Genomic DNA, 14,962 nt, shown 5'->3' on the forward strand with positions numbered 1-14,962 from the left:
TTTAACTATATACATAGCAAATTAAATTTATTTGTCTAAAGAAATTAAGAAAAATTTATCAAAAAAGATATAATGTTTTGTGGGAAAACATGTCATAGAATATTTCGACCAAACGTTTTTTTAAAGACGACATTTAATACAAAATAGAGAGTGCGGCATTTGTACGAAGAAAATAAACAGAGCATTTTTCAAAACAATTTAAATAACAAAACAAATGTATAATTGTAGAATATGCTTATTTTTGTGACGAATTAATTATAATTTATGGTTAGACAAATATAACAGGAAGGAATATCTAATTTTAGATTATTTCAACATCACAAATGTTTATTTTTTTAAAAAAATTTTAATTATTATCATTATAATTTTTAAATATTTAATTTCTTATTCATTTTAATTCTTAATATAAAGCAAAACTTACAGATAAAGAAACATTCACATCAGTTTACTGAAATAATTAAGAGGGGGGTTTATTGTATGTATAATTGAAAGAAAAATATTAGAGAAAGAAATGTATGTTTTTCTGGTAACAAACCATTGATAATGTAAAAAATTGCTGCTAATTATTACAAAATGATCTTGTTAAGACATACATTCAGGGACAGTGATTCTGACAAATAATTCTTAGTAAAAATTTCACCACGACCCACTTCTTTCTCCCCTCTCCCTCCCTCCTTCTTACCCACTTCCCTTTAGTTACAGGGCAAAACAAATTTTGATTAATTTCATATGGATTTTATTTGCTGAATCATGACCCTTGCATATATACTTAATACCTAGGTAAGTAAATAAGTAAAGAGATTTAAATATGTTCTTATTATCAAAAGGGACATTTGCAATAATTACATTGGATATAGATTAGTAAACACAATATTTCTAATATTTCATATGTGTTTATAGAGCATATAAATAAGTTAATTGAAATTTTTACCATGTTGTTTTTATAACACCAAGTGATATATGCATCTTTTAAATATGTAACATTTTCCTCAAAACAGCTTGACAAATTCTTTAGTGCCGCCTATATTTTTTTATTATTTTTTTACCTATGAAATACTAATGTATGACAGTTTTCTGGTGATTATGCTTGCAATTATTTTTCTAAAATGGCAACCTAAACAACCACAAATTAGTCTTATAAATCTTTAGATTCATATTTTGAAAACTTCCATATGATGATTAGTCCTAATTCTCTTGTGTTTGGATTAAGATATACAGTAATATTGGCAAGCACAGATGTTACTTGTGGAAGCCACTAAATTATTACATCACCCTGGACTTATTGAGTATGGCAGGTGTTCCATTTTGAATAGAACACTTTTAGGAATAAAGAGCAGAGATGAGGAAAATCCCTTATTTTTCATACACCTCTCCATCCATATTCTCAATGTTTTATTAGCTTGGTACCTGTATTTGTATAGACACCTCTCAAACCTCAATTTTAATATTATTATTAGCTACCTAGGTAACCCTAAGACTTTAATAGACTATAGTTTTCATAATGTTTTTCATTAGGTCCTTTTGGCTAGCTCAAGCTCCATGTTTATGCACATAAGTTCTTTATATGTTTTCATACAGCTCCTTACTATTACCTCACCTTTCTGAGTATGGCAGGTGTCCCAAATTAAATCACTAATAAATTATGATCTTTGCAGAGAAGCTAAGGCCAATGTTTTTTTTACATGCCTATTGATCAAAAATAGGTACTCATTAACCAACCAAGGGTATGTAGATGCAGCTGATGCATGCATGAGCCATGAAGAAATCTTCCAGTCAGTCCCTTGAGTCACAAGCCTCAAATACACCTTTTAATAATAATATTGTTTTTCAGACAGAATATAAAATGAAATTAGACTCAAGATTGCAAAGCTAAAGTCAATTGAAACATAAGGAGGAAAAAATCTTCAATTTTGCGTTAAAAAAAAAGTAGGTAAGTTAGTTTATACCTAACAAGTACAATGATAAATTTGAGTAAGTGTTTGAAATTTGTTATGTATTATCAAAATACTATACTTGTACATTAATTGTACATTGTGACGAATAAGTGACCATATATAAATAAGATATGGATATAAGGAGTAGAGTTTTGATACTTTTTCTACAAAGTCATAATATTGAAAAGTTCTTGAAATACCCTAGACTCTCATCTGGGGTAGGGTTGGGCCGGATACTTTTTTGGCCGGATACCGGATATCCGGCTGATTTCAAACGCCGGATATCCGGTAACCGGCCGGATAACCGGCCAAATTACCAGATACTAAAGTAGCAAAAAAAATTTCTTCAGAAATCTTATATAAATTTACATAAAGTTAAACTTGTTCAGAAAACATGTTCTTCTAGCTTCAATAATAAGAAAATTATAGCCATTTAAAATTTTAAAAAGCAGAGATTTTTGGTGTAAAGTATAAAAAATTATAGAGCCGGATATCTGGCTGGATAGTTTCAATATCCGGTATCCGGCCGGATATCCGGCCACACCGGATATCAGGCCCAACCCTAATCTGGGGTATATTTTCTTTTTACATAAATTGTTTTTATTGAGAGTTAATATTATTCCAGAATTCCAGAATTATTCCACCATGAACAATTGTCATATCTGCTGCAAGTAATTCTCTCAAAAGAGCTATTTAAAAATACATATGAGAATACATAAAGGACACCATTTAAATGTAAATTATGTGAAAAAGCATTTACAAAAAGCAGTGATTTAACAATGCACATGAGAATTCATACAGGCGATAAGCCATTCAAATGTTATTTGTGTGAAAAAGCTTTCACACGACCAAGTACATTTACTTTACATGGAAGGATCCATACAGGAGAAAGGCCTTTCCAATGTAATACATGTGAAAAAGCTTTCCATACAAATAGTGAGTTAACTGTCCATAAAAGAATCCACACAGGTGATAAGCCATACTCATGTGATTTATGCTAGAAATCTTATTACTCAAACTCAGAACTGACACAACATAAAAAATCAGCTGGACATCTTCTTAATTTAGAATTAACAGTTCCACCATCTGCTTCTACCAGTTTTGTTGATTGTGTTGAAACTGATGTAAAACTTGAGATAAAAAAAAGAAGAAACTCCTGATGAGGATCCTCGGTGTATCAACATAGAGGCTGAGAGTGTGGAAGTAATTATAAAAGAGGAAGAAGGAATTGAGAGTAAAGAATTTGTTTAATTAGATAAAAATAAAAATGTTTGATAAATTAATGAACCAAGTTTGTGAATTTGTTGTAAATGTCTTTTAACAAGTGCTTAATTATGTTTTTATTTAAGATTTGAAAAATGTGTATATAATATTACTTCTCCAAAAACAAATTTAAAGTTAATTAAAATCATATGTATTGAGGCTTAAGATCATAAAACTGAATTCAATAGAAACATAAAAGGAAAAAGAAAACTAAAGTAAGTTTTATCTTAGCAAATTGAAGTAAGTAAATGTCTGTCTGTCCATATAAAAGACTTTGCTAACCACTGAGAATAATTCAGTTATCTTTTAATGAATCTCAATATAAGTCTAGGTATATATTTTTTACTTTTAATTGGAGTGTAGTATCGATCTTTAATGGTAAAAGGCCACAAGAAAATATACGATTCTTATTCTTTTTATTTAAGAAAATAAAGGTTTCCATGAAGTGTCAAATTGATATCAGACCCCCCCCCCCCTCTTCTTTATTGTGTGGATGTTTTTATGTGTTTGTGTTTTACTTTGGGTTAGGCTAGGTTATATTGGGTACAGGGTAGCATGATTCAAGAAAAAAACTCAATATCTCGTAATTTTTTTAAAAAGTAGATGGGAGTTTCAGAGTGCAAAATAAGAATTAATTTGATTGATCATTCAAAGATACAATAATAAAGATTTATTATATTCCTTCAACTCAAGAATTGACTAAAATAAATGTTTATTTCAGGTGCAAGAACAAATAAAAATCCATCATGAACAAGTGTCATATCTGCTACAAGGAATTCTCTACAAAGGGTAATTTAACATTGCACATGAGGATCCATACAGGAGAAAAACCATATTCTTGTGATATATGCGAAAAAGCTTTCCGTACGAATGGACATTTAACTGGTCATAAGATGATCCATACAGGAGAAAAGCCATACTCTTGTGATACATGTAATAAGGCTTTCTCAAAACAAAGTGTATTAGCTGAACATAAGAGGATTCATACAGGAGAGAAACCATACTCCTGTGAATTATGCAAGAAATCTTTTAATGATAGATCGAACTTGACAAGACACCTTAAATCTGCTGGACATCTCAATAAGTTAAAATCTACTATGAATTTAGTTCCACCTTCTTCATCTAACAGTTTTGTTGATTGTGGTGAAGCTAACATCAAACTAGAGAAGGAAGTAGAAGAAACTCTTGATGAAGATCTTATCTTTATAAAGATAGAGGCTGAAAGTGTGGAAGTAATTATAGAAGAGGAAGAATTTGGATAAACATTTGTTATAAATGTCTTTTAGCAAGTGCTTTGTTAAAAATTTATTTTTTTAGGATTTGATAAATGTGTAAAGGAGTAGATGCACGAAATGCATTTAACTTGAATTTATTAAACCACATATTTTTTCCTGTTTAATTGTTTAAACTTTCCTTATAGGGCATATATTTAAAAAATTTCAATTACCAACCACTAGTTTTAAAAAAAATCAAGACTGAAATAGTGATTTTTACTTACACAAATTAGAGATTTAGGAAAGTATCTCAATTCTGCCTGGTAATTTATTTTATTTCAAATATCTTCATAGTTAACCAGTGTATATATCTCCTATTTTACAAAAACATTTAGAGGTTCACTACTTTAAGGAGGAACTCGTTAAATGCACTTCGTGCAACTGTCCCTTATATTACTTTTCTAAAAATGATTTTTAACAAAAAATCCTGATACTGCAAAAAAATGTTATTGGCACCTAGATAACCCCTAAAAATTTTAAAATGTTTAAATAAGAAGACTAGTATCATATATACTTTGTTTCCTTTATTGTTTAAACATAAATCTGCGTTGCCATAACCCTGCGCCCCTGTACAAAACCAATTTACCCTAACCTAAGTTTAAGGAATATTGATTGATAAAAAATTGTAAAAATTAATTTTATTTCAACAAAATCATTTAGATACTGTTTCAGTTTATACATTTTTCTGTTCTTTAGTGCAAAAGTTTGTCTACCTACTTTAATTTTTAAATTTTCTTATATTCAATTAGTCGGATCTCATTATTAGAATTATCTTACATGTAAAATTATAATTATATTTATTTTTAGACTAAATTTAAAATGAATTGAGACTCTGAGATTATGCAAAGAAAGAAAACGCGGGTGATTTGAGTTTATAAAGTAAAGTAAGTTAGTTTTCCATAAAACGAATATTATATGTAGCAGAATCTTTGGAATCTTAGTATTAATGATGTAGGATGTCTGTCTGTCTGTGATAGAATTGATTTAGTTTTCTGTAATCAAAATATTCAAACAGTTGGGGTTTGGGATGGTTTTTTTTATAGTATGTGTTTTAAATAAAATCTAAAGATGGACATTGAATAAAACATCAAAAGTAGATCAATTAATAATGCTATAGTCATGTACATGTGAGTAGATAGAAGAGAAAGTGGGATAAGAATAAGTGTGAGAGGGGAGTTTTCATACAGAAGGTATATCAGATTCTAGAATTCTAGTATTTGAAATGATTATTGAAAATTAAAAATGCTTTAAAATTATTTTTCCAATTCTACACAATTATAACATTAAATATAATTTATTTCAGGTGCAAGAACAATTAAGAAACCATCATGAACAATTGTCATATCTGTTGCAAGAAATTCTCTAAAAAGAGTGAATTGACAAGACATGTGAGAATACATACAGGAGAGAAGCCATTCAAATGTGATTTTTGTAAAAAAGCTTTTTCACGACAAGGTACATTAACTGCCCATAAGAGGATTCATACAGGTGAGAAGCCCTACTCTTGTGATACATGCAAAAAAGATTTCCGTACATATGGTGAGTTAAGTCTCCACAGGAGAATCCATACAGGAGAGAAGCCATACACTTGTGATACATGTGGAAAGACCTTTACACAACGAGGTAGTTTAACTGAACATAAGAGGATCCATACAGGAGAGAAGCCATACTCTTGTGATACATGTGAAAAGACTTTCTCAAAACAAGATTATTTAACTGACCATAAGAGGATCCATACAGGAGAGAAGCCATACTCTTGTGATACATGTAAAAAGTCTTTCTCACAACAAAGTTCATTGGTTGATCATAAGAGAATCCATACAGGAGAGAAGCCATACTCTTGTCATACATGTCATAAGGCTTTCTCGCATCAAAGTGCATTAATTGTACACAAGAGGATTCATACAGGAGAGAAACCATACTCTTGTGAATTATGCCAGAAATATTATAAATCAAATTCAGAATTTTCCAAACATAATAAATCAGCAGGACATCTCAAGAAGTTAGAATCTACTAAGAATACTATTCCAGCTGTAGCTTCTACCAGTTTTGTTAATTGTGGTGAAGCTGATATTAAACTAGAAATAAAAGAAGAAGAAACTCTTGATGAAGATCCTCTGTCTATCAACATGGAGACTGAGAATGTAAAAGAAGCTATAAAACAGGAAATAGATGGAGAAATTCAGGATAAAGATTCTCTTCCTTGTGAACAGAATCCTAATTATATAAATAATATTGAAATTGTGGAACATAAAATTGAATATGATTGAAAGATCTAATTTTAGTAAATTAAATTGTTGTAAATAAAGAGACAATACATTACTTACCTAATACATTATTTTATTTCTTTGTTATATAACCAAGAACTTTTGTCAATTTATATTTATTTTCTTACATATTTTTAATTGATTAAATAAGAATTTTAAAGTTATCTCTTTGTGTAAATCTGTAATTCTTGTTTGTTTTCTGTACATATCATATTTTATTTCTTGATTATTTTTTTTATATTTCAGAACACAAAAATGAAATTTGATTATATGGAATTATAGAAATATCTCAAATAAAAACAGGTATTTAAACACTCCTTATTTATTAGGTTAGACATTAAAGTGAGGCCATAGGTTATTAGAGATAAAAGATTCCTCTAAAGTTTGTATTTAGGATATAATTCATATATATAAAGAAGTAAGATTTTTTTTTGTCTGTAGCGAAGAATCCCTCTAATAACCGATAAGATATGGGTATCCTTTACAGCCAAGCTACTTTTAAGTATAGGGAATGTTTTTAACTATTTTTGCGGATGGTACCTCCATTATTTGAGGAAATCTTAGATCCAATGGGATAAGTAAATGATGATAATTTTTGTTTGTTCAGCTTAAGTTCTTATTTGCACAATGTGGAAAATTCAATTTCTGTAATTCTTAGGAAATGTGAGGCTAGAGAAAACTCATGTAAAATCAGACTCAGTATTCATAAGATCTTCTATTTTTAGGAATTTAATTATAAGTCAAGTCATTTTGTTGAAGCAATTAAAGAAAAATATCTTTCCATTTTCTGTAAAAAATAGTCAATCTATATAAGGTTTGTATGTATGTAGCCTTATTCTCTAAAGTTAGGATTCAGATGCACGAGGTTTCAAAAGTGCTATTCTAAGTTTAATATTAATATAAATGTAATGTAGATAATTTTACCTCTTTAATAACTATTTTTAAATTTGTTTAATTTTAAGGTTGACTAATCTGTACTGACAATGAATTCTCTCCAGACAGATGGAAAACCATTCAAATGTGAAATATGTAATATGACATTCTCACACTATGATAGCTTTACCAGTCATGTTGATATTCATTCTTTACCAAGGATTCCCACAGGTGAGAACCAATTCCAATGTGATTTTTGTGAAAAGTATTTTTCAAAAAACAGTGCATTAACAAGCCACAGAAGGATCCACACTGGTGAGAAACCATACTCTTGTGATACATGTGGAAAATCATTTTGTACAAATAGTGCGTTAACTGTACATAAAAGGGCCCACACTGGTGAGAAGCCATTCTCTTGTAAGTTATGTCAGAAATCCTATAAATCCACTTCTAGCCTGACTAAACATAAAAAAACAGGTGAACATCTTAAGAAGTTAGAATCTACTAAAAAAACAATTCCACCTTCTGTTCCATACGCTTGTGAATTATGCCAGAAATATTTTAAATTAAGATCAGAACTGTCATTCCATAATGTAACAGCTGAACATCTAAAGAAGTTAGTACCTGCTAAGAATACAGTTTCACCTTCTGCTTCTACCAGTTTTGTTGATTGTGGTGAAGCTGATGATAAACTTGAGATAAAAGAAGAAGAAACTAATGATGAAGATCCTCTCTCTATCAACATGGAGGCTGAGAATGTTGAAGAAAATTTAAAACAGGAAATAGAAGAAGAAGAAATTGAGGATAAAGATTGTATTGATATCGTAAAAAATAAAATTGAAATATGATGAACCATGAGTTTGTAAATATTGTAATATTCTTAATGTAATATTAATAACTCTATTTTTATATTTAAGATGATGTATGTAGCTATTCAAAAGATTCTTCTAACCTAATGTCCTCAGTATTTTTGATGATCTATCTCTTGTTCATGTAATATCTTGGGATGTAAATATCCATTTATGGTAAAGATTGTGTTAGTAAATAACTCATTTAATTTATTTTCAGACTGAATGTAAAATGAAATAAAACTCCAGATTATAAAACTAAAATCAGTAGAAACATAAAGATAAAGAAAAGACAAGTAAATTGAGTTTAGCAAATCAAAGTAAGTTATTTTTTTTATGCATATATAAAAACAAGTTTGAAAAAAAATTTAATATCAATTTAATATCAGATTGTTGGATATACTAAAATTTCTTGAATAGATGAAATAGTTTTAAGAATAAACTTACATTTTTAATACTTGATAATAGGGATGCTTTGCTTACAACAATCTACATCATTGTCCTAGGAATTATAATTTAAAAAATCATATGAATAGTTAAAAATCAACATATTCTAAATTTTTGATGTACAGAAATACTGGTAACGATTATAGAGTTGCTATGGTAGTTAAGATATTGATATAAGGAGAAAGTTTTCAAAGTTTTCCTAAGTGTTGAAAGGCCTTTGGACATGATCTTAAATAAATCTTAAATTCATTAAAAATGAAATGCTTCAAAAATAATGATAAATAATTGGAATAATTATCTTTAAATCTACATTAGTATTACATTAAATATTATATTTTCCAGGTGCAAGAACAATTAATAATCCATCATGAACCATTGTCATATCTGCTGCAAAGAATTCTCTTACAAGAACGATTTAACAAAACACATGAGAATTCATACAGGAGAGAAGCCATTCAAATGTGATTTATGTGAAAAATCATTTACACTGAGACAGAATTTAACAACACATAAGAGGACCCACACAGGAGAGAAGCCATTTAAATGTGTTAGATGTGAAAAGTCTTTCTCACAACAAATTCAATTAAGTGAACATATAAGGATCCATACAGGAGAGAAGCCTTACTCTTGTGATACATGTGATAAGGCTTTTACAACGAATGGTCAGTTAACTGTTCATAAGAGGATCCATACAGGAGAGAAGCCATACTCTTGTGATACATGTGAAATGGCGTTTTCAAACAGTACTGGATTGAGACATCACAGAAGAATCCATACAGTTGAGAAACCATTCAAATGTGATACATGCGAAAAATCTTTCTCACAACAAAGTGCATTAACTCTTCATAAGAGGATCCATACAGGAGAGAAGCCATACTCTTGTAATACATGTAAAATTGCCTTCTCACAACAAAATGGATTAATTGTACATCAGAGGATCCATACAGGAGAGAAGCCATACTCTTGTAAATTATGCCAGAAATCTTATTACACTAGTTTTGACAGCTGGACATCTGAAAAAGTTAGAAACTATTAAGAATGCAGTTCCACCTTCTGCTTCTACCAGTTTTGTTGATTGTGGAGAAGCTAATATTAAACTAGAAATAAAAGAAGAAGAAATTCTTGATGAAGATCCTCTCTCTGTCAACTTAAAGGCTGAGAATGTTTTAGAAACTATAAAACAGGAAATAGAAGGAGAAGAAATTGAGGATAAAGATTCTATTGATATCGTAGAACATAAAATTGAAATATGATGAACAATTTGTTTTCTTATGTGAAATACCAAATTTTGTAAATATTGTTTTGTTGTTAATGTAAATATTAAAGGGAGGGGAGTTTTGCCACTTTTACTTACCCCATCATTATTAGACTTGATATTAAAGCCAGGACATAGGTTATTCTGGATAAAACTTTATCTTTCGGTTATATTGTCTAACATTAATACCTAGCCTAATAATCACGGAGTAAGTAAAACTGGCAAAACTCCCCCCCCCCCCCGAATCCTTACTTTATTTTTATAAAATCGGTATGTATTATTTTTCTACTCTTGCTGGTTATTTAAGATTATTTGGTTAAAAATATTTTTTTTCTATTTTGTAAATCAAAACTTATCATTTTTTGTACCTTTTAATTTTTTTCAGATAATGGATAACAATGAAATTAAAGTAGAGTAGAATTATTCCAGCCTTTATTAGAATAAAAAGCTAAGATAAATCAGGTAAATGTGATTACTTTCATTAATTGTGCCAGAATTTGTTTTCATCATTGATCTCAGAATCAGACAATTTGGAATCTTTTTAGATTTTCCAATTACAACTAACCCCTTCGAGACAAGCTAATTCTTAATTTTATTAGTGAGCTACTCACTTCACTTTAAGATATTTGAACAAAATATCTCTTTTTGCTGACTCAATATTTCTCTTTTTTGTAGTGCAACTATCTTTATAAGCTACAGAGTTTGTCTCGCAGTAGTCAAAGAGTTCCAACAGGATTTAGTTACAAGGAGAAAAATTATTGAGAAAAAATCAAATTTTTAAATTATTACAAAGGGGGACGTAGTTTGTGCTAAAAGGTTTGAGTTTTAAGGCTTAAAAACAGTAGTAGAACGATAAAATTTTTGTAAAAAAAAATTTTCTCTATAGATCTTTTCAATAAGGAATACACATATTTAGTGAATATTATCGTTCTTCTACTGTTTTAAGCTTTAAAACTCACTTTTTTACGGAATATTAGCACAACATACCTTTTTAAAAGCGAATTTTTATGTGATCTAATTATCCGTTTCATCTGATTTTTGGTCTATTGATTCCTGGGACAACAAAGAACAATAGTATAAGCGAAGCAACTCTATAATCAAGTCCGAAAAATGTATGTATGTCCATAAACATTATCATGTATCAAGCAGTTTTTCAACTAATTTACTTACAATTTTGCTTCGACTCTTTCGATACTTTTATATTCTGATTATTCAGTTCAGACACTATACAAGTGTCAATGTCCGTTTGCCCTACCGTTTCAGTGCTTCGCTTTTATGGATGTTGTCATCCTTGTTTTAATTACATTAATGAGAAACAAATTCCATGCTGTTTGTGTGAAAGATTCCTATTACAAACTTAAATACTTACTCAAGAAATTTTTCAATCTTAAAAATTAAATGTCCAAATGTCTTCTGGTTTTTACTTTAACCAAAACATTTAATTAATTTTTACTGTTTGAGAAAAGGTTATCACAATATATGAAGTATAGGAAATCCAATGTACTTTATAAATGTGTTGGAGTAGTTTTAAGCTATTTTTTTAACCCCCCTCCACCATCCACTAATGGCTAGGGGCGAAGCAGCTGGTTGTTACTAAACAGTACTAATAAAGTTTAACATCCAGGGATCTTAAGGGATAAGACAATGGACGATAAATTGAAATACATCCCCAATAAAGAAAATGAACCCTTCTGTATATTATTGGTTGAAAAGTTTGGGTACTACAAACAAAAGAAAATTCAATAAATGTAGGACGGCGTTTTAATTATTTTTTGTTTTTGGCAATTTCTCTGGGGAGGATTGTTGCTCTCCAAAAATAGCAATAAACCTTCCCAGGACCTATGAGAAGGTGTAAAGAAGAATCACATCGGTTTAGCGGTTAGCGAGATCCTTTGGAACTGACAGACAAATAGACATCCTGTTACTTTATTATAAGGATGTAAGGGACAAGGGTATCTTGTTTTAATTTCATATCATATTCTATGCCGACCGCCAGTTTGAGGCTGGCAGCTACCAAGAACTGCTGCCCCCGCCAAAATTTATGTTTTGAGATTTCTAATATAAAATTTACATAAAGATAAACATATTCAGAAAAAAATTGTTCTTATAGCTTCAATAATAAGAATATTACAGCCATTTATTATAAAAAAAAACATAAATTTTTGTTGTAAAATATTATATTGCCGGATATCCAGCTGGATAGTTTCAATATCCGGTGTCCGGCCGGATATTGAAAATGGCCGGATATCCAGCCTCACCGGATATCCTGCCCAACCCTACTAATCGGAATGTATTTATAGTCCCCAAAGTTGATGGTCAAACGAAAAAGAAAACGTAATTATAAAGCTTGGGGACTAGTGTAATAATCATCTCAATGTCTCCTCCTCCCTGAATTTGCCGCCATTATCTTTATTGAAAATAACACCATATCATATTTGCTTGTCCAGTTTCTGATTAAAAGTGGGAGGAGTCCGCGTTGAGCATCATATTTAAGTAAATGGGCGGAGATTTTGTTAATTTTAATGAATAATACTATTGTTTATGATTTAGGTTGATAATTGTATCATTGTCAGTCAGTAATTAACATTCACAGTGAACAGAGAGATATCCAATCCATTATACAGATCTACTTTATATCATAAGGTATTTGTATATTTATTATTTAACTGCAAAGATTTTCTATATTTATGGTCCTCCCGTCAGTCCGTAACGGTCAGCTCTTTTCATTAGTTTAGTCATGTTAGAATTGTCCTTTCAATTTCAAACTTGGTGTATTTAGGTACGATTCAGAAAGCGTAGCAACTGTATAATCATGTCTGTACGTCCATTTAAAGCATGTTGATTTTTAACCTTTCTGATATAAAAATTTTATGTGTTACACTTATCCTATTCATCTGATTTTTGGAATACAGATTTCTATTACAGCAAGGTACAATATTATAAGAAATCATCTTTATAATCAAATCCTAAAATTGTAAGTATGTCCTTTAAACAGTATACTGTAATTTTTCAGTTAAAGTAGGAGGAGTTGCTAAATATTCTTAAATTATAAAAACGAAAACTTGAGGATGATGGGAGAGGTTAATATAACCTGAAGATGGGGGGGGGGGGATAATAAGACCAATCAACCTATGTTTGTCAGATTTGCTTTTATAAATGTTAACATCCTTGTTTATTACTTTCCTTCTACTTTTGTCTGTATGTCTATAACAATAGATCTTATAGTAAATTAAGGCATATCAGAATTATATATGACTTTGTTTAGTTTGAATATATCAATTTTGTGTTTGAATATATAAAGGGGGGGGGGGCGAAAGTGACACTTTTTGAAACCAAAACTGAAAGTCAACAAAGGAACTCAACTAAAAAAAGAGTTACAGGTCTGAGATTTTGCATGGCAGTTGCTTTATAGGGGTACAATATGGAACTGTGAAGAAACGGCGGCGCAACCGCCGAAAACCGCCGTTTCCCGCCGAATTTTTTTTTGCCTTTTCTCGGCGGTTTTCGGCGGTTGCGCCGCCGTTTCTTCACAGTTCCATATTGTACCCCTATAAAGCAACTGCCATGCAAAATCTCAGACCTGTAACTCTTTTTTTAGTTGAGTTCCTTTGACTTTTAGTTTTGGTTTCAAAAAGTGTCACTTTCGCCCCCCCCCTTTTATTTAGTAGATTGAGAGAGGATATACCAGAATGAATGCCTGTGATATTTGTGATAATATGAGGGTTCATACAGGTGAGAAACCATTTTCATGTGATCAATGTGAAAAGACATTTTCTAGTAATAGTAATTTGACCAAACATAAAAGAGTTCATACAGGAGAGAAACCATTCTCATGTGATCAATGTGAAAAGACATTTTCACAAAATATTGAATTGACTGTCCATAAAAGGATCCATACAGGTGAAAAACCATTCTCATGTAGTCAATGTGAAAAGACATTTGCAACTAGTAGTGATTTGACTAAACATAAAAGGATCCACACTGGTGAGAAGCCATACTCATGTGATCAATGTGAAAAAACATTTTCTCACAATGGTGATTTGACTAAACACAAAAGGATCCACACAGGTGAGAAGCCATACTCGTGTAAACTTTGTAACAAAGATTTTACCACTAATTCAGATTTAAAAAGACATTTTAAAACCACTAAACATTTAGAAATGATGAAAACCTGTAATGATACAGTTCCAACTTCTGTATCTATTGATTTAATTAAATGTGAAGAAGTTTATATCAAGGAAGAAATTAAAGAAGAAGAAATATTTGATGAAGATCCTCTTTCTATCCAGATGAGAGCTGACAATATTGAAGAAAATATTAAACAAGAAATAGAAGATCCTCTTTCTTTAGAACAAAATTATGATGAAGATAGAATTGATACTATTGATATTGTTCATCATAAAATAGAAATATAAACCTTTAATTGCCATAGGATGAAAATATTTATTTAGAGAGACAAGATTAATGGTCAATTCAAATAAAAATCTTAATCTTATTTTTCACATTAAAAATCTGCATTTTATCTTTATTTGTTGCAATTTTTTATTCATTTATAAATAGGTAGCTATTGTGTTTATTTCAATTAATATGTGAATATTAGATTATTTTATGGTGTGTCTAAATTATAAATATACTTACTTTTCACTTGATTTTACAGGATCTCCACATTAATCCTGTCTCCATTTTATTTCACATACAACTTGCTGTTTAAATGTTTTTAATTTACATAAATGATTTTATTGTTTTCCAGTATAAAGAAAATCATTTTTTTGTTTATTTATCTTGTAGTGTAAATAAAATA

The 14,962-nt window shown here is 30.0% G+C and overlaps 1 protein-coding gene and 3 long non-coding RNA genes across 4 annotated transcripts; all 4 read left to right on the forward strand.

Moving 5' to 3' along the window:
* The first annotated feature begins 1,829 nt into the window (after window positions 1-1,829).
* Window positions 1,830-5,231, forward strand: LOC145321497 (uncharacterized). Its single transcript, XR_013880259.1, has 3 exons — window positions 1,830-1,926; window positions 2,560-3,412; window positions 3,919-5,231. It is a non-coding gene; the product is annotated as an uncharacterized LOC145321497 (long non-coding RNA).
* Window positions 5,232-5,272: 41 nt separating this feature from the next.
* LOC145321496 (uncharacterized) lies at window positions 5,273-6,829 on the forward strand. Its single transcript, XM_080162914.1, has 2 exons — window positions 5,273-5,355; window positions 5,775-6,829. The coding sequence occupies exon 2, from the start codon at window positions 5,800-5,802 to the stop codon at window positions 6,739-6,741; it is 942 nt and encodes a 313-aa protein (XP_080019040.1). The 5' UTR covers window positions 5,273-5,355; window positions 5,775-5,799; the 3' UTR covers window positions 6,742-6,829.
* Window positions 6,830-6,982: 153 nt separating this feature from the next.
* Window positions 6,983-8,680, forward strand: LOC145321498 (uncharacterized). Its single transcript, XR_013880260.1, has 2 exons — window positions 6,983-7,041; window positions 7,701-8,680. It is a non-coding gene; the product is annotated as an uncharacterized LOC145321498 (long non-coding RNA).
* Window positions 8,681-10,544: 1,864 nt separating this feature from the next.
* Window positions 10,545-14,859, forward strand: LOC145321501 (uncharacterized). Its single transcript, XR_013880261.1, has 3 exons — window positions 10,545-10,623; window positions 12,712-12,804; window positions 13,827-14,859. It is a non-coding gene; the product is annotated as an uncharacterized LOC145321501 (long non-coding RNA).
* Window positions 14,860-14,962: the final 103 nt, after the last annotated feature.

This window comes from Acartia tonsa, chromosome 6 (genome assembly GCF_053477335.1).
Source record: "Acartia tonsa isolate MP-2025a chromosome 6, ASM5347733v1, whole genome shotgun sequence".
NCBI lineage: Eukaryota > Metazoa > Arthropoda > Copepoda > Calanoida > Acartiidae > Acartia > Acartia tonsa.

What these genes read in the sequence shown, in the direction of transcription:
- LOC145321496 (XM_080162914.1), top strand. Translation starts at nt 5,800, where the DNA reads ATGAACAATTGTCATATCTGTTGCAAGAAATTCTCTAAAAAGAGTGAA.